This window comes from Erpetoichthys calabaricus, chromosome 1 (genome assembly GCF_900747795.2).
Source record: "Erpetoichthys calabaricus chromosome 1, fErpCal1.3, whole genome shotgun sequence".
NCBI classification, from domain to species: Eukaryota; Metazoa; Chordata; class Cladistia; order Polypteriformes; family Polypteridae; genus Erpetoichthys; species Erpetoichthys calabaricus.
In genome coordinates, this window is record NC_041394.2 from 185,946,261 (window position 1) to 185,966,231 (window position 19,971).

Below are 19,971 nucleotides of genomic sequence, written 5' to 3' on the forward strand. Positions count from 1 at the left end.
ACCTCTTATTTTTCTAAGTTCTTGTATTTTTCTCTTTTTTGAATCTGAGTTTTTTTCTCAAATTTGCTTTCTTTTGAATTTTTTGTAATTTTGACTTTTTTGCACAAATTCCTTTAATTAATAAATTTAATTGATTAATTTGGCCTATCTATCTATCTATCTATCTATCTATCTATCTATCTATCTATCTATCTATCTATCTATCTATCTATCTATCTATCTATCTATCTATCTGTCCAGAAACAGAAACAAGCTTGAGTCGATTGATCTAGTGGACTTTTAATAATAAGGCTAACCAGAATCTTTAGTCTAGAGTGCCAAGTCTGTAACCACAAATTTTACCAAGCCAGACATTGACATTCTTTTTGTTAGAAACTCTTTCATTTACTAACTCTTAACAAAGTCAGACATCATCAGCTGACTCATGAGAAGCAACAAGCCACAATGAGAAATAGCCTTTGGATGTGAAATGCAATATGAAAGAACAAAATAATGCCATCAGGATGATGGCAAACAACATAATGGAAACAGCACATAACATTTGAGTACTTTAATACATTTTTTATGCTATATTCTATAGAATGTGTTCTAAGGAGTTACATTTCACTGAAATGCTGATTTAATGTGACATACAAAAAATAAAATCTTTTGGGGACCTGGTTATCAGAAGACTAGTCTCAATCTCAGTCATTGCACAGGTGGTATGGGGGGCACAAAGGGTTCCACAGCATCTGGGCAGAGATGCCTAGCATATCCATTTCCAGCAGAGTACCATTTAATACTGCTGGACACCATGGATGAAACAGTTTAGTTTCATTCTGCTGGTAAAAAAATGGAAGCAGGACTGTTCCTAAAAATATTTTGAGCAAGCAAAATATACTATTATAAACAGCTTCATGTTAAGCATGTGCCAGCTTTAATCTCATGCATCCTATAATTGTTAATTGTTTGTGAAGAACTGCAATATAATGTCCCCTTTATCATTTTCAGGAAACTGATCTGTCAACTGCACCATGCAGATTCAAAAACAAAAGCTACAGTGAATGTACAGTATTGAAAACATGCTCAGGATGTTATCAATAAAAAGTTGCTTATTTGATTGTATACAATGAGTTACAGATAAAGAGCACTGCACTGAAACTGTCTGCATGAGTCAACTTAGCCGAAGACTAAGAAAAAGTTTTACTGTGGTGCTTTCTGTGTGGAATTATTCATATTTCTATGCATTTCCTTTGTGGACTCTACATTCCAATGGCATGAAGAGAGGCCAAATGGTGACTCTAAGCTGGCTTGTTGTAAGCATATGGTGTGTATTTATGTCTTGTCTAGGTCTGGTTGTAGCCTTTATGCAGGTTACTACTAAGAAAGGCTTCAGCTCTCCACCATCCTGTACTGAAAAAAGTATCTTTGGAAAATTAATGTATTATTCAGCCTACCAAACAATGCCTTGGCAGGAAACTGGACTACCTTGACAAAATCCACATAAACATAGGAAGAAAATGTAATGTCTACACAGGACAGTATAAAACACTGAACCTCTGTGCAAACACCACATAAATAATAATAAGCAAAATATAAAGCAGAAAATGCATATTTCAAACCAACTCAAAACAAATGATGTGTTATGAAGTCATGCTGCTAAACAAGTAATCACACCGCAATAACCAGAAGTACATTGACAAATTGCACACAACTTGCAATCAGCATAAAAGCATGAAATCAGAACTAAACAATTACATTTTCTCATCAGTACCTAAAAATGTTCACAGCCTTTATAATTAAAACACATTTAACTTAGTTTTGCAGTTGATTTGGATAGAACACTCATTGTGTACTATTCTTTTTAAATTTACAAGGTTTTCCGGTACATCTTATAAAGGTTATACTATCAACAGACAGAAATTTTCACATATCCATTTTGGATCGATGACATTGTTTTTGGAATGATACAAATTAAAACACATAGATAGCTTTTGACATATTCTCCAAATGACCTGATGACCAATGTTTTCAGAAATGTGCTCTGCTAATCTGACAAAAAATCCCTTCATGCATTTTCAAAACTGTTTCACCCAGCTCAAGTTTGCATGTAATTGGAAAAAAAATAACATTATGTTAAAATTCTTTGTGATTCTGCAATGGGCAGCTCTGTTCAATGTCATTAATTACTCTGCTACATGTACCACTTTTAAAATTTTTGTGTGAAAGGGGCAGGTTGGCAACAGTAACACAAATATGGATTTAAGAGCAAATTTAAGATATTTTTATATTTTTCCTTTCTATACATTTAACTGAAAAGAAATAAAAAGACGATACATTAAAATATAGTCCTCTTTCTTACTGTATATCTGTATTCCAGCAAAAAGCATTAAATTATATCAATTCATAGAGTATTAAGCAACAGTAGTAGTTGTTTAAATGCAAACATTCTTATTTATTATTTATTTCTTGGTAATACGTGAACTGTGCTGCCAATAACTTGTATATAATGTGACATATAAAAGGTTGGAGGTATCTTATGAGGGATACATACCACTTCAATGTTGGTGATCTTGGCCAAGAGATCTGTAAGGTTATCCCCCCAAAGCGACCTGTCACCATCGTCTAGCTGAAGTCCGCATACGGCTGCTGCTACACTTCCAGTTGCTATCATTGATGGAGTGTACAATGCAAAGCTGTAGTCTGAAAAGAACAAGAACAAATTCAAGAACATTTATAACAGGAAATGCTGTGCTCATGATTAAGAGAAGCAATAAGAATATAGTACTCCTAGTTACCTCAAATATAATCTTTCATCAAAACATTTCTTTTACTGGATGTAAATTAGAGAATTTGATTAAAGAATACTGTCCGACTTTCCTAATATTTCTTTAATATATACTATGGAAACTATATGCCATGGAGCTATAGGTAATGTCTTTAATCTTTACCAGTTTTTCAAAAGCGGGCTCACTAGGGCAATCTGAGAAATCACTGGGACCTGGACATTTCAATTTGAATCTCAGATTATAAACAGAAGTCACTTTGATTAAATACAGTCCTCATCATAGTCTAATTCTGCTTAGAAGTGAGCAATGCACATATTTCATTTTGCTCAGACTATCCAATATTGAGTGTAGAGACCTTTGCTATGACCAGAAAATATAAACTTAACCTCAGAATCTCCAGTTTTAATCCCAGATATTTCCCCTCAGCCCTCACACATAGTAATATCTCTTAAGCTCTGCTCTGGAAAAGGAATGTCAAATTCAAACCTTATTTTAGGGTTAAAGTCCATTAGTGGAAAATTAATAACTATGTGCTGGTTGGGCTTATTGCAATGCCATCAGTCACCTTCCTCTGTGGGTTATGTTCCGGGAATATATGAACTTATTTGAATAAAACTTTCACTTATCTTCTAGACAGTATTGGATTTAAACCTCTAACAGCACCATTTTGGGTAACCGTGATGGGACGTTGTAGCCAGTTGTGGTCACTTACACTTAACTGCTTACAAGTCGCCTTAGCCTACTGAACTGGACTAATCCTAAATACCTACTATAACACAGTGGGAGAAGTATGTCCTATTTTACTTAAAATTTGAACAAACGTCAAATTCACATTATAAGGAACTGTCCAAAATATCTAATATTTTTCTTAATTTATTAAACATTTTAACCTACTGTATGTAAACCGTTAGGATACCCTGATATCTTTCAGTGATTACTTCTTATAAGTCTTGGGATTTCTTTGCCTAATTGATACGGTAGGGTATAACTGATTTGAAATGAATACAATGTAGCTTTGACTATCTAACTAGCATGGAACTCATTTATCATAATGCAATCTATAAAACCAATAAAATGTTAATACCAAAATAGCTTGTTACTCTTTTGCATGCGCTACATTTCCAATGATATACTGTATATCTACCTCTTTAACTTACATACATTTAACTTCAAAACATAACTTTTACTGACATTCTTGGTCCAATTCAGTGTTACATGTGTCCAGATCACAACCTGCCTAAACTGCCCTGGGCACCAGCCCAATTCAGAACCACCTAGTAACCTAACACCCTCACTCTGTCTTGGGGATCAAGGGGAAAGACACGTGCAGACACAAAGGGAAATGTGAAAACTCCACCCAGACACTTTAAAATACCAGACTGTTGTCTTTTTACAGTGATTTTTGCTCTTTTGTACATACTGTAGATGATGTTTCTATTCCCCTTTTTTAAATCTTGTTATTTATTGTCTGACTAATGCAGGTGTCAATACTGCTTTTTAAAATATATGTTCTTTTTTACATTATGTAGACTTACTATAATGGAAATTTTAATTCATCCTCTTTATTTACTGTTGTTAATATTTTAACATAAAGAAATCGAATAGCTTGGAGAGTGGCGACCTGCTGCAATATTGTTCAAACATTCAAGTAAGAATTTCACTGCACATGTGACAATGCTACTCCTGCTACAGCACCTTCTTGTCCTTCATTCAGTTTCTTAACTTTTAAAATTAATGAGCATGCCCCGTAAACTAAATCAGCTATTCACTTTTATCAATTGCCTTAAGTCGATATCACATTACACTGTTTCTACTTGGAGAAGATGTCAAACTTGATGACTGCTGTTGCAGATGTTGTCACCTAAGTATGTCATATTGCCCGACTAGCAATCGCAGGTTATGTCAAATTAATATGACTTTCCAACACAGTTTCACTTTTCCAGAGTACTATGAACTCACTTCCTTTTTATCATAAAACAAGTGATATCAGACAGGCAAGGTCTTCTTCTGTTTATGAGGTCCAAAATACCCCTTATTCCTTATACAATATAAATGCCATTCTGGATGGACAGGCATCCCAACTGGGATGGAAGATGGATCCATACTCGGCCAGGAGGCCATAACAGAAGACCTATATGAAAGGAGGTTCAGATTGGTTGTAGATTCCTATCTCACTCGGGATAAAGAAATAATTGATGGATAATTCATCCCCCAGAACAAAAGGGGGCAGTGCTCCTCTGGTTTGGCCCCAGTATACACATCCGCAGGGTGGCCTGGGAATTGGAATTTTGAAGGGCAAGTCAGTCAGGGTCCTTGGGTGCCGACTGGGGACGCTATTAGAAGTAACTCTCCATGCTTTAGAGGACTTCATTTGACCTGGAAGTGCTTTTGTTATGCAACACTGTAGCCCCAGAAGTACTTCCGGGTCTGGTGTAAAAGAAGCCTTCTCACTCCTGAAGGAAAGCCTAAGTTGGGAGGGAGTGAAACGATGCTTGTGAAAGACACAAATTAATTATTGGGTGCTATATTGTTGATTTGAAGCCTGGAAAAAGTATTGTTGTTAATAAATCTTTATATAAAAAAACTTGGAACTGTCTGTGAGTGAGTTATGTCTGCAGTCAGGGTGCCAAGGAGCCCCCTGAAGGTCACAACATATATATATTTTACTTCTGGATAAGCATTCACTGGTTGTCAGCTCTCACAATTTAATACAAAAGCAAACCTATTTGGTTTTGTTGGGGTGAGTCACAGTGTGATTGGACTGAGTTACTAGGCATTTCAGATTATACGACTAGAGATCAACTAGTTGAACTAGTTGTTACTGAACAAATCTCAGACGTGTACCTAACTTTTTATTTCTCAATGAAACCTGCCAAGGCACTTCTAAAATTCATGATCTTAAACAAACTTAAGTAATGTTCAATTTTTGCAAAAACTGAGGATAAAAAGACTGACACTGGCTTTATAAATCAACTATTTTTCTAGCTATCAAACCCAATTGATCTACAAATTCTGCTTTGTGTGATGCAGTGGTTAGCGCTACTGCCTTACTGCTCTAGGAGAGTGGGTCCACATTCTGGTCTGTGGAATTTGCATGTTCTCTTTGTGTCTGTGTTTGTTTATCTTTGGGTATTCTAGTTTCCTGCCACAAGGCTGAGGTATGCATGTTAGTCTGACTGGCAGAGCATATGTAAGTGTGATTTGTAAAGGACTAGTCCTGGGCTGTGTTTAATAGTGCTGGAATGTGTCTGGCCAGTCTCTGCTATTATACTTTAATGGATTGAACAAACAAAGAAAATAGGTGAAGTCAACAGGTTCATCAGTATTTTTCTTTTTGTGTAATACTTTTTTTTTTTTTTTTTTTGAAGAGACACTTGAGATTGAAGTCACTAATTTAAATTCAATGGCTGGCTCATAGTGTATAAGAGCATGCCAGAGTGCAAGTTTACATTGCACCACAGGGAGGTTACACCTCATATTAATGTAGGCACGGCAGGCAGTGTGGCACAGTGGTTGATGTTTTGGACTACAAAGCTGCGGTTATGGGTTCAAATCCTGCTACTGACCCTGTGTGACCATAAGCAGCTCACTTCACATGCCTGTGGTCTAAATGGAAAAAAACAGAAATGTAACTAACTGAATATCAAATGTTGCAAGTAACCTTGGATAAAGGCGTCAGCCAAATAAGTAAATCTAAGAATGCTATAACATGTGACACTCTATGTACAGAATATCTCTTTGTCATATCAGTTGCATGTGTGTTGCTATTATTAACACACTCAGATGACTCTATTACATGAATATCAGTTTCATTGCATGACACCTACAGGGTGTTCTGTTTTCACTTTCCACTACTGTATATGCATACACTCACAGGTCACTTTATTAGGTACACCTTGCTAGTACCGGGTTGGACCCCCTTTTGCCTTCAGAATTGCCATAATTATTCCTGGCATAGATTCAATAAGGTGCTACAAACATTTCTCAGGGATTTTTGTCCACATTGACATGATAGCATCACACATTTGCCGCACATTCGTGATGCAAATCTCCTGTTCCACCACATCCCAAAGGTGCTCTTATTGAACTGAGAATTGTTGACTATTGAGGCCATTTGAGTACAGTGGACTGTTATGCTCACTGTCATGTTCAAGAAACCAGTCTGAGATGATTTTAGCTTTGTGACATGGCATGTTATTCTGCTGGAAGTAGCCATCAGAAGATGGGCACACTGCAGTCATAAAGGGATGGACATGGTCAGCATAAATACTCAGGTAGGCTGTGACATTTAAATGATGTTCAATTGGTACAATTGGTAATATCCCCCATACCATTACACCACCTTCACCAGCCTGAATTGCTGATACAAGGCAGGATGGATCGATGCTTCATGTTGATGCCAAATTCTGATCCTACTATCTGAATGTCGCAGCAGAAATTGAGACTCATCAGACCAGGCAACGTTTTTGAAATCTTCTATTGTCCAATTTTGGTGAGCCTGTGTGTATTGTAGCCTCAGTTGCCTGTCCTTTGCTAACATGAGTGCCACCCAGTGTGTTCTCCTGCTGCTGTATCCCATCTGTTTCAAGTTTTGACGTATTGTGCATTAAGAGAAGCTCTACTGCATACCTCTGTTGTAACGAGAGGTTATTTGAGATACTGTTGCCTTTCTATCAGGTCAAACCAATCTGGCCATGCTCCTCTGACCTCAAAAAGGCATTTTTGCCCAGAGAACTGCTGCTCACTGGGTATTTTCCCCTTTTTTGACCATTCATTCATGAAAATCCCAGTAGATCAGTAGTTTCTGAAATACTCAGAGCAGCCCTTCTGGCACCAACAAACATTTCATCTTCAAAGTCACTTAAATCACCTTTCTTCACCATTCTGATGATTGGTTTGAACTTTAGCATGTTGTTTTGAAAATGTCTATATGCCCAAAGGCATTGAGTTGCTGCCATGTGATTGGCTGTTTAGATATTTGCATTAACAAGCAGTTGAACAGGTGTACCTAATAAAGTGGCTTAACCACAAACGTTAAAGCATAATTGCTGTAGTAATTCAAGAGTGTGAGTGAGTAGAGTTATATAATAAACATACCTAGCGACAGCCTAATGATAACGATGAGTCCTGAACTGTAGAAATGTATGATCTTGACCATTTGTCTACTTTTCTTTTTAGTAAGCTGATCAATCATCATAAATTCATGACTGGTAAGAGACAAAAGTATGGGAAAAGCTAAATCGGTTACTACAGTATTGTGAAGTGCCATGCTTACTGAAGTGAACAAATTCATGTATGCTAACTGCAAACAAAAAATACATATTAATGCTGAGATCCCAAAAGGAACATGCACATGGGGAGAACATAAAACTTCACACCCACTCTGTTCCTGATAAAATACCTCACTGCTATATTAAATTGGAGTGTCAGGGTTGCTACATATTTTAGTGATATACAGCTACTCAATAACATATCAATTCAGTTGGTGATCACCACGTGAAACAGACAAAAAGAGAAAAGGAAATATGCCCTTGTGTCAAATTAAAATGAATGTGATGTAAAACCACATAATTAAGGCAGTATGAATTGGAATGTATGGCATTAACAGAGCTAAATTATTCGTGTCCTATATTCCTCCTATTCAGTACATGAAGCAGTGAAAATTCAAGAAGTTATTCTTCAGTGGCCGCAATGCTGAAAACACCAATCTCTTTCTGCTGAAGTTAAAACAAAATCTCTTCTGTCACAGCTCTTCGGGACAGGAGTGCAGATCTACTGGTTGAGGCTAATGAGAACCTATTTTGCTTGCAGACAAGCTGAAAGCAATACCATGTAAATTCCACCGCCTGCTTTTCCCCTTTTAAGCGAGTTAGGGCGCTTGTTGAAATACGTCCGACTTTGGAAGGCCGAATAAAAAGAGCCATAGTACCCTTGCCAAGGAACACTGCTGTAGGTCCTTTTTTCCACGTGTGGTCACATTTGAAAGGCCAATAACCTTGTTAGCACCACTCACTGTCATTCATAATGCAAATAAGATGGCTTGCAAATGGGCCAGGGTCCTAGAAGGGACTGCAAAAGCTCAGCTTTGCACAAACTCTTACACCCTCCGCTGCCACGCTCGAACATTGCCCCGTAACAAGCTTCACAGACTTGGCTTATCAAGGCTGCACATGCCTAGGCTTTGTTATGCAGCAGGCGGCGATTTGTACCAGACGCTCTAATTTTGAGCATGTTAATTAAAGGCTGCAACTGGTGAGGCGAGTGTCTTGTTCAGGAGAGTGTGGAGCCTTTTGTCTTGAGTCATCACCTCATCTTGCACTATTGAAAATCATGGCAGTGACCTTTCTGCTAATATGAATTCAGCTTGATGAGATTACAAAAGAGAAGCAAGAGGCGGGGAACTGGTGTCAGGCACATAATTTTCTTGCCTTCGTCTGGACCCCATTAGCTAGAGACAATCTTTGTTTTTTTTTGTTTTGGTACAGAAAAAAAGACGCTACTCTTTTTGGGCCACCTAAGCAGAAAAGGACAGGACCAGGCCATCAGGTCAAAAACCTACAATTACCACACTTCCAAATTTGTCTATTAGAAATAAAACTTATATATTTAGTAATGAAGTACAGAGAAATAATTCTAATAGCTGCAATGTCACTGGCTCTTTAACATTCAGTTCTAGTTGCTCCTTCTTCTCAAGGGTGAGTGTTGATAAATAAATGAACTTATTATGTAACGCCGCATCAGAGCTGGGATGAAGCCAGGGCACAGTCTCCATGGAAAAAGAATGCAGGTGTGGAGCCTGATGGATTTCTCCCACACAAGATTGGCAGGGCCTTCAGAAAGAATTCATGCCACCCCACCCCTGGATTTCTTCACATTTTGTTACACAAAAACTCAAACTCAAATATATTTACATGGTCTTCAAAAATAATTAATCAATGTCAAAGTGGAATGAACATCACTGAATATGTTTACATGTCATTTTAAATAAAACAAATAACTTGGTTAAGTATTCAGAGGTGAATGATGACACGATGGGTAAGGATGTTGGCTTATAGCTCCAGGGACCAATCTGACTCCTGGTCTGGTCACTACAGTATCTCAATATTCTGCCCAGCAGGGGCTTACGAATGATTTCACCATTTCCAGAAAGTGAACCCAGCCTGAATCAGCCCATTCTCGAATGAGCGTTAGAGTGTTTACAGAGGCTATTGAGTGAGTGCATATATAGTACAAACCTTTGGATGCTTATTTTTTGAAAATCACTGGAAATTTCCAAGGACTGGAAGCTAGCATAATACATTCTTTAAAAAAGGTGATTGGGCAGATCCAGGTAATTATAAGTCAGTAAGCCTAATGTGCATCATGGGTTAATAAACTGAAGGAAACAATTATTACAAAAAAGACTGACCATAACATGGCAAGAACAGGGGTGCTAGTGAACAATAAACATGGGGTCAGGCTGGGAAAGGTTGTGCTTCACTAATATGTTGGCATTCTATAAGGAAGTAGCAAAAGAAAATGCTAAAAGAGGTACATCTAATGTCATTTATCCTGATTTTCAGAAAATTTGATATGATTCCACGTAGTGGTCAGACTAAAAGATGTGGGAATTCAATGCACAATGTGTAGATGGGTGCAAAATTGACTTATTAAGGGGACACAGGGGACAACGTGTTATGGTAAGAGGAACCTTTTCAGAATTAACTGAATTGAAAAGTGGTGTCCTTTAGGGATGATTGCTAGATCTGCTGTTCTAAATTATCTAGATAAGAACATAAATAAGCTAGTTAAGTATACAGATGATGTGAAACTAGGAGGAGAGCAGACTAATGCCAAATAATTACAGATTGACCTAGACAGAATATAGGTTTGTGAAGATCTGTAGCAGAGGGCATTTAATATAAGTAAATTTAAGCCATTATATGTAGGCAGTACAAATGATGGATCTGAAACAAACAAATGTAGAATGGTGGGGGGGGGGGGGGGTCAGAACTTTAAAAGTATACCTTATGAAAAGGACCTTGGAGTTGTAGTAGACTCATCACTGTCTATGTCCATGCAGTATACAAAAACCATTAATAAGGCTAATAGAATGTAAAAGTATATACCCTGATATAGAGAATGCAAGTGAGGAGGGTTATACTTAAAACATAACGCACTAGGATAGGGTTCATCTGGAGTAATGTGCGCCGTTTTGGTCTCCAAAAGACAGCAGTGGTATAGAATGTACAGAGAGGTGCAACTAGGCAGATTCCTGCACTGTGAGGTTTGAGCTATGAGGAATGACTTAAGAAATCAAAACTTTCCAAGTTTACGCAAACGGATATAAAGAGATGCCCTAACTGAAGTATTCAGAATTCTGAAAAGAATTGGTATGGTGGATCCCAGCTGTTTTTTTAAAATGGGTTCTTCAATAATAATGTATGTGTAGTTCTTGTGTAAATTGCCTTAATGTTCTAAAGGACTGATCACTAAACATGCAAGGGATTAAGTAAAGTAACAATTTTGGTGGCGTTGGGGGAACTTGAGGAAAGGGCCTACTGTAGGTACTGGCAGACCAGGTGCTGTCCTGTGATCAAGGGTATGGTGTAAAATGAGTTCTTCAACAAGAACATATGGGCATAGATCACTTGTTAAGGATACATTTCACACAAACATTTTAAAGTTTTTCTTCTCACAAAGAACACAGATAGTCAGTTGCGAAGTAGTATGGCAAACAGTAGGACTTACAAGAGTGCTTCAGAACTTGACTTGATGTTATTTTGGGGAAATCAGATGAAAAGAACTGATAAACTTTTGGAGCTTATGGTTCTTGTCTAAACTGTTCTAATGGACTCATCACTAAACACAGGAAGCATCAAATAAAGTGGCAAATTTAGTGATATCAGGAAACTTCCGGAAAGGACTACTGTAGGGGCAGACAGTCTAAGAGCTATCTTGGGATCAATGGTGTGTAAAATCAGGGACTTCCAGAACTGTATAGGGAAGGGAAACCTGGAAGTAAGGCTTTCAGAAAGACAGAAATAGATGCACATGTTAGTACACACTGATAGTATGGCACTTGTTTTCATTTTGCATGCATTTTACAAGTAATCAATCAGAAAGAAAATAATGCCTTTTCAAACTTAAGTGTGTTTTCCATTTAGTTTAATTCTGGGTTGCTGATAGTGTGGTGTAGTCTTTTAAGACCTTAGATCTCAAACCCTGAGGTTATGCGTTCAAATCCCACTACTGCCACTGACCATCAGCACATCACTTCACTTGCCTGTGCTCCAATTGGAAAACCATAAGCAATGTAACCAATTGTATCTCATGTGTTATAAGTTGCCTTGGATAAAGCCAAATAAGTAAAAATAATAAAGACAGAAGCACTGCTGAATGTTGGTTCCTGCCTTGCACCCAGCGCTGTTCAGATGGGCTACAATCCCCTGGAACTTTGAAGCCTATTAAGTAGGTTGTCAAGTAAAAGTAAGTCTATTAAGAGTTGGCAAGGTCTCCTAGTAAAGCAGGACATATGGAGAAAGTGGAATTTGAAATTGTGTTCTGCATGAGAACGGTTCATCTTTACAATGTGCAGATGTCTCGTTTTTCTTTTTCTGGCGATTCCTGCAGTCTAAAGAGACCTCCAGGAGGATGTAATAAGTCTAATCAGTCAAGATCACATTCCTTTGGATTGCCCGTTGACCCTGATCTTTAACCTCACCCTGAAAGAATGCGTAAAACCTCACCATCCAATAGCACTTTAAGATTAGTTGCATGTGGAAACCGAGACTAGCCTAGGGTTCCACTTTAGACAAAACCTTTGTCAAGAGCTTTTAACTACATGTACAGTACAACTCGAATCACAACGCTAAACATTACAAATTCAAGAATCCATTATCGGAGAGACTGTTTAAAGCGCAAATAATACACTTCAAAGACTGTGAGACTGAAATAAAATCCAAACAAGGTCACAGAGTCCTCTTCAAATTTCACAGGGAATGCAGCCAGTCTAACACTACAAATACTAAAAATAGTTCCCACATACTTAAGAGGCATGGATGTTATACAAACAAACAAACAAATAAATAAATGAATAAAACATAACATTCTTAAACACACTTCAGCTTAGGTTTATAGGAGGCTGGAACCTATCCTAGCAGCAAAGATGGGAAAAGCTCTGGAAAGCATGCCAGTCAGATCCATTAACACTCACAACAGAGCAATTGAAAATGTCCCGTTCACTTCACATGCAGGTCTGTGGGATGCTGAAGACAAAGTGCCGAACCTTGATAAAAAACATCCAGACATGGGCAGAATGCACAAACTCCACAAAGATGATGACTAGACAAGAGATTCGCATAACTCCATGGAGCTGGATCTATGTGTGCTCACACACATACTCATGTGTGTTCGTAAATACTTGTGCATAAATCGTCAAACTCATTCTTGGTCACAGGGAGCTGAAGCCTAGCCTGGCAGAATGAAGTACAAGGCAGGACCTAATAATGGACAGGGTGCCAGTCCACTGCAGGACACATGCAGGTCCAACTTAAAGTCACTAATCAGTGTACCACTGAGGTATAACTGCCATGAGACATAACTGGAAAGCCTTCTATTTAATGCTAAATGCAAATACATAACATGTCAGTGTAGTGCAGCTTATACCACCAGTGCAGTCTTGGGAATGACATGCATTATTTTATCGTAATTTTTTTTTCACTTCATGTGAAGTCATTTTCAAATTGTGAATGTCATGGTTTATAAGGCTCCCAAGTTGCTGTTAAAATCATTTCTGTAATCAGGCATCCTCAAACTGAAATTCCAATTAGCAGCACTGCTAATTGTTTAAATTTAAATGACACACTGACACTTAACAAAAGTGACCATAATATCTTTTTTATTTCCCTTCTATCTCCAGTAAAAAGCTTGTGTTGCTGACAGCAGCTAATATACATGCAAGCACTAGTTAAAATTGCTAACGGGGGCTTCCATCTCAAATCCAAGACCCCTAAAAACACATACTTTTTGTAGTATGCAGCAGAAAATGTGTGATGCCTTCAGTTCAGGGCTGTACTTTAGGCTCAAACACCCAGATCACCCAGGACTATTATAATCATTATTTTCATATCTATTTGTTCATAAAAGAAAAAAAAAACAGTTATACAGTCAAAATTGTTGGTTTAATACATTCAAAAACAATTGATAGATAATTCATGATATACGACAATATATAGCTCTGTCTGATGACTCAATCCCCCACTGTTTGAAGAGAACTAAATAAAAAAGGGTTAACTGACATGAATGCACATTCCACATTGATGTAATAACTACCAAAATCGTCAATGAAATGATGGCACACGTGCCAAATGTTGTTCACATTAGGAAAAATGCTTTAGATCTCCCTATCCAAATGACTCAAAAGTCTTTCCCTTTTATGATCAAAACAGTAATTTCTTTCTGAACCGATTGAGAAACACCAATGTGAACATGTAAACAAGTGTTGCTTTTCCTAACTGCCAAAAAGCCAAAAGCAGGGTTGTTGGGAAGGGAATTGCCAGGGGCACATGATACTGATTCAGATACTTGGGTCACATTATGATAGTACTGAGATGGATATGATAGTATTATTGGCTAATCAGAATGATGTGAACAAGTATCTGAGGAACACATGCAAACAGTGCAGGTGAATATAACAAGAGATTTAAGCTCAGTTTTGCCCCTGGTTTTCCATAGACACAAAAAAAAAAACAAATAATATAGCTCAACAAAAAATATTCCAATGCTATACAGTATCATCATAAAATAAAGGCTGCATAGCTGATGCGACTCACTAAAAATCCCCAGTGATTTATCTTATAAAAGTAATTAATTCCTGACGGTCACTAATGTATTTGTTTTTCTGACCTAGAGTAGGCGTGGATAGTATGGCCAAAAATCCACATCATGCATTGAACAGATGAAAGTGCAGCTTCTTTCTCACTTACTCATATCGTTGCTTAGCAAGCACAGGATATTTTCTTTCCCTGTTTCAAATCACTTGCTTTTAACATGCATACTTTGTTTACCTCACTTAACTCAGTGAAGAATTGCAGCTGGCCAGTGCCTGCATCCAGTTACCAGTCAGGATGAACTGCCCATCATTCTGGCCAATATTCTCATTTATTACAGTTCAAATTATTACAAAAAAAATACATTACTATTAAGACCCTATTACAATTACTGTATTAGAAAAAAAAAATTTCTTTTTATCTTTTTTTTTTCGATGACACAGATTTGCACATATTCTGATTGGACTGTTTTACATTTAAATGTGATCACAAGTTTTCCACAATTCTTTTAGGAATTGGCATTGCAAAGATAATTTATTCAACCAGATTTTGGGCCACTCCTACCCCAATGATTTCAAGATAAGGTTGTGGGTTGCCAGAGTATTTTGGCATTTGGGAACAAGAAATCAACCATGTTTGGAATATCAGTTAATCACAAGATCCACGTAAAATGCCCAATTTAGTCCACAATCCAACTAAGACCTGCATGACTTTTAAAATGTGTGAAGAAACTCTTCTTGTAAAAGTGCCTCTGGAAAATCAAGCCAACGGTAATAAGCTACTTCAGGATGGCTGCTTTACAACAAGAAGGGTCTGGATATAGTACATCATATTTGTACCACCGGACAGGAAGTATTCCAGCTATTTTCCATGAAAGAGAAAGTAATATATACATCTAATTGGCATGAGCTATGATAGCTAATGGATGGCTATATCAATGCTAAGAAAGTTGAAAATCAGGCCAGAAGACTTGGAGGATGTTGTTACTGACTGTAACACCTGATGAGCTCTGATGGGATACGTATGCTGAAGGTGGAAAGGCCAACCAGGAGACAGCAGAGGAGACTCAGGAGTAACACACCCATGGTTACTGCTACCGCATATACAGTACATGTCCAAGCTACAATAGGACTTGTGGAGCCAGGACAGGATTATTCAGCCAACAAATAACTCACTGATAAGGACATAAGTGGATGTCATCATCAGGTGGGCAGCCAATTATTAATAATAATGCACTATTATTGTGCAGCAAGGTATGAGGGATGTTTAAGGCAGAAGTAGGATAAGAAGGCCACTACAGGTGGGAAAATGAATCAATACAGAATATTAATGGAAACTTCTTTCTTGTACTATTTTATCAATACACTGAAGATTATGATGATTATTTTTTATAGTTTAATATTACAAAAATTGTCTTCTACATCTTGTGAGAAGTCAAGCAAAATGACACCTTTTATTGGCTAACCAAAAAAATTACAATAGGCAAGCTTTTGAGGCAACACAGGCCCCGTCTTCAGGCAAGATGATGAGTTGCCTCAAAGGTTTGCATATTGTAATCTTTCTAGTTAGCTAATAAAAGGTGTCATTTTGCTTGACTTCTCACTACATTCATAATGGCTAACACGGTACAACACCCTCTTCTACATGTTTAAATGTTTTTTTTTTTACAAGAATGATGGTAACTATTGCAGATTTTCCTACAGCATGCTAAGTGTTCAAATCAAGTTTTGAGCTCACTTTCGTTTTTGAAATTTTAGAGGGATGAAAGAGCTTAATATGAAACGTGCAGTTTGGAAGCACCACCATATTTCAATTGAGCACTCCAGCAAGCTATGAAGATAAAGGCTCATCTCATTTGGCATCAATAGCATTACATGTAATAATTTCTGATCATACTTTGGGGAATAGTGAAATACTGAAATTTCATTTTCATAATTAAAAAAAAGATGTAAATGGGATGAACTGATTTTTTATTAAGTACATAGACTTACATTTAGACCTATGTACACTTTTCTTTTTCCCATAAGTATATAATTTTAACATTTACATTTTTAAAATAAACAAGTTAGAAAATGTGTGCATGACACAGCATTCAGTTGTGTTCCGGGAGTTTGTTAAATGTTTTAGAAGTTGTAGTCTTACAAAAAAAACCCAGTAAAAATAGAATGCAATTATATGTGTTAAAAGATCACACTAGAAAATACTATTTAACAGCTCTTTATAATGTCATGTACTTTAACAATGAAGCCCAAATAGACTTGTAATTGCTCAATAGTTTTCACGGACAGCAGGTTCAATTCAAGTGTTATAAAAATGGCATTGATTGATGTGCTAAGTTGTTGGTTATAGTGGGTCTCTGACTACATGTACATCAAGTTTTTTTAACTTAACATTTTTGAAAATCACACTTGATGGAATGTTAAAATCTGTGTTGAAGTCTCAAGTTATATTGTTGGCTGCTTCGGACTGTGATGGAGAGCAGGTCTGGAGCTTTGTCGATAGATTAAAGTATTGAAATATTGAATCATTACAATTTGCAGATAATGAGGTTCTGCTATACTTTTTAGTGGAATGTACTGTAATTACTGAGTATGTACTCTCTTTGCTTACAGAGCAACTCTTACATATTTCCTATCCCCTTACATCCAATAATTTCTAGTTATGTTTCTCTACTTGTGTTTGACTAATTTGCAATGAGGATTTGTTTTACTATCAAGAGTTGTTGTTGAATGAGTAAAAGAGATAAACATACAAAATATATAAGTTGAAATAACCCCAGTCAAGGTAAATTTGAAATGGTAAACTAGTTGTAACTGAAGTTGCACAGAATGCTTCTTTTTTTTTTAAGATAAATGAGCTTGAAAACATTTAATTGTTTTTCAATGGAAGGTAATGAAATTTCAAAACTATATACAGCACATTGCGTATAATAATAATAATATAAATAATAATAATATTAATAATAATAATTCTTTCCATTTATATAGTGCTTTTCTCACTTATCAAAGTGCTTCAGTGAGTGGGGAGCCACTTTGACCACCACTAATGTGTAGCATCCACCTGGATGATGTGACGTCAGCCATTTTTGCCCCAGTACACTCACCACACTTTAGCTGTTAGGTGTTGAAGTGGTGAGAGAGATAGCCAGTTACATACAGGGTATAATTAGGGGGCCTGAACATTCCTACTCAGGGATCTTTTATGACTACAGAGAGTCAGGAACTCAGTTTTACATTTCATCTGAAATACGGCACCATTTTTACAGCACAGTATCCCTGTCACTGCACTGTGGCATTGGGATCCACATTCAGATCACAGGGTAAGTGTCCCTTGCTGGCCTCACCAACACCTCTTCTAGCAGCAACCCAAGCTTTGCCTAGATGCTCATCATCCAAGTACTGGCTGGGCCAGAACATGCTTAGCTTCAGGTGGAAGACCTGTTCTGAAGCTTATGGCTGTATATGAAATATCTCAATGGAAAATGAACATTCCAGACAAATTTCTGTGAAGAATAAGTGTGTCAAATTTCCAAAAAAAAACGGTCCACTAGGATCCAAATTGTTTCATGCGGATGGACAGATAAGAGTGCCAGATCTGGAAATCACAGTAGATTCTTTTCACATTTTATGCAAAAATACTGAAAAAACCCAACACTTAATACCAATATAGTGCAGAACTCATTTACAATTTCAATGTTTTGAAACTGTAAAAAAAAAAAGTTCATAATATTAATAAGTATCATGATATCACCACATTGGAGTATTAGCAATTCCAACTAATTTGCCAACGGCAGTGGAAACAAATGGTGTTCCGATTTGGGAGCACCATGGGAAAGAAAAAGCAAAAGACAGTTTTGCCTCCAGGCATATTAGCAGTAAAACTTAAATGTTTTGATTGAGTCAGACAGCATCTATGCTATCAAGACATGGCCATTTAAAATCATAGTTTAATTTTTTAATTTTTCAAATCTCTGCAATTCTCTCACAGTAGTCTTAAGAATTCTAACTGGAGTGTTTCTTTTTTGTCAAAGTTGTGGTAACACCTATACATCTTAAATAAAATGGTTTACTTGGTCTTGTCAGCAGCCTAATGCTACGGTATAGGGATGGCCTCACTCATTATAAAGAGTTATTGAGAAAGTGTTCGATATCAAAGTGATCGTATGCAAAATGGAATGATTGTCTGTCTTCTTTCCCTTTGCTAAGAATCTGTTAATCTGTTACTTATTTACAGAGGCACAGCACATTCATGTACAAAAATGTGGAGTTTATCCTTCAGATTCTAATAGTGATGGAGAAAAGAAATTAAGCAAAAAAAAAAAAACATATTTCTTGTGAACTGTGAACTGGCTGAATTTTACTTTTATGAATCAACAGTCCCCACTCTCCAACTCTGTCCCACATTATCCAGTGCTTAAACAATGTTATTCCTTAAGAGAATCTCCACTGTTTACCTCACTATAATCTGACAAGGAAAACAAGCGAACACTGATCAGCTGCCTTCAGTTACCCATAATCTCCCTTAATGAGCTTGTTTCCTCTCTTTTATTCCCCAGCTGCCACAGAATGGGTGATGGTTCTTATTAAGTTCTCCCCTTTTCTGACCCTTACATCCCTCTGCATATAAAATGTATGGCAGGCCTTTGTCACCATCCTCCTAGTCTTCTACCAAGCCACAGTCAATTTGCATAGGCCTGAAAGCCTCACAAGTTATTAATTAATACCGAAGCAGACTCCATCAACTCTCAGGATCTACAAAGCACCTTGAAAGGAACTCTGTGATCAAAAGCAAGGCACCATTAAAAATGAGCTGCTTTTCACTCCAGACAGTATAGTCACAAGACATCCACCCGCCTCCTAACCCCCCCTCCTTCCCCCCTTCCCCAACTTTTAGCTGAATTTCAATGAATGCAAATGTGACCTCTGAATTAGTTTTCTGGTTCAGACTCCTACTAGTTAAATGAAAGTTCATAAGGTTTTGTATTGGTGCTGTAAGTTAGCAAACTTCATTTCACATTCTCTTCTCTATCCATGCGTTCTGTTCTTAAAGGGATGAAGAGATGGCGCCAACAAAACTGACGCTACTGAACAAGTAAAATGTATAACCAGAAAGATTCTTCTTTAATTGTCTTAATGGCAGCTTTCACAGTGTTCTTACAAGTTTGACTCTTAAGCAACTTCTCACAGAATGCAATCACACTGAAGATAAAAAAATATTTTCTTAAGCTTGGAAACATTTTATCTTGGTCCAGAGGTTTTGAACTACTAAGCATTTGTCATTAACAATAAACAAATGAGGAAGAAAAATCATAAACGATCATGAGAAACAGTGAACAATAGTTGTATCAAAATTAACCAATACAGTTTACATGAGTGGAACGTTTATTGAGTTAA

The 19,971-nt window shown here is 37.1% G+C and overlaps 1 protein-coding gene across 2 annotated transcripts in view; it reads right to left on the reverse strand.

The window, feature by feature from the left end:
• Positions 1-19,971, reverse strand: part of ccnd2a (cyclin D2, a) — a 56,291-nt gene that overhangs the window by 26,217 nt on the left and 10,103 nt on the right. For both annotated transcript variants that reach the window (XM_028810109.2, XM_051923085.1), the window contains exon 4: positions 2,534-2,682. In XM_028810109.2, coding sequence (XP_028665942.2) covers positions 2,534-2,682 — 149 coding nt within the window. The remainder of the gene's footprint in view (positions 1-2,533; positions 2,683-19,971) is intronic.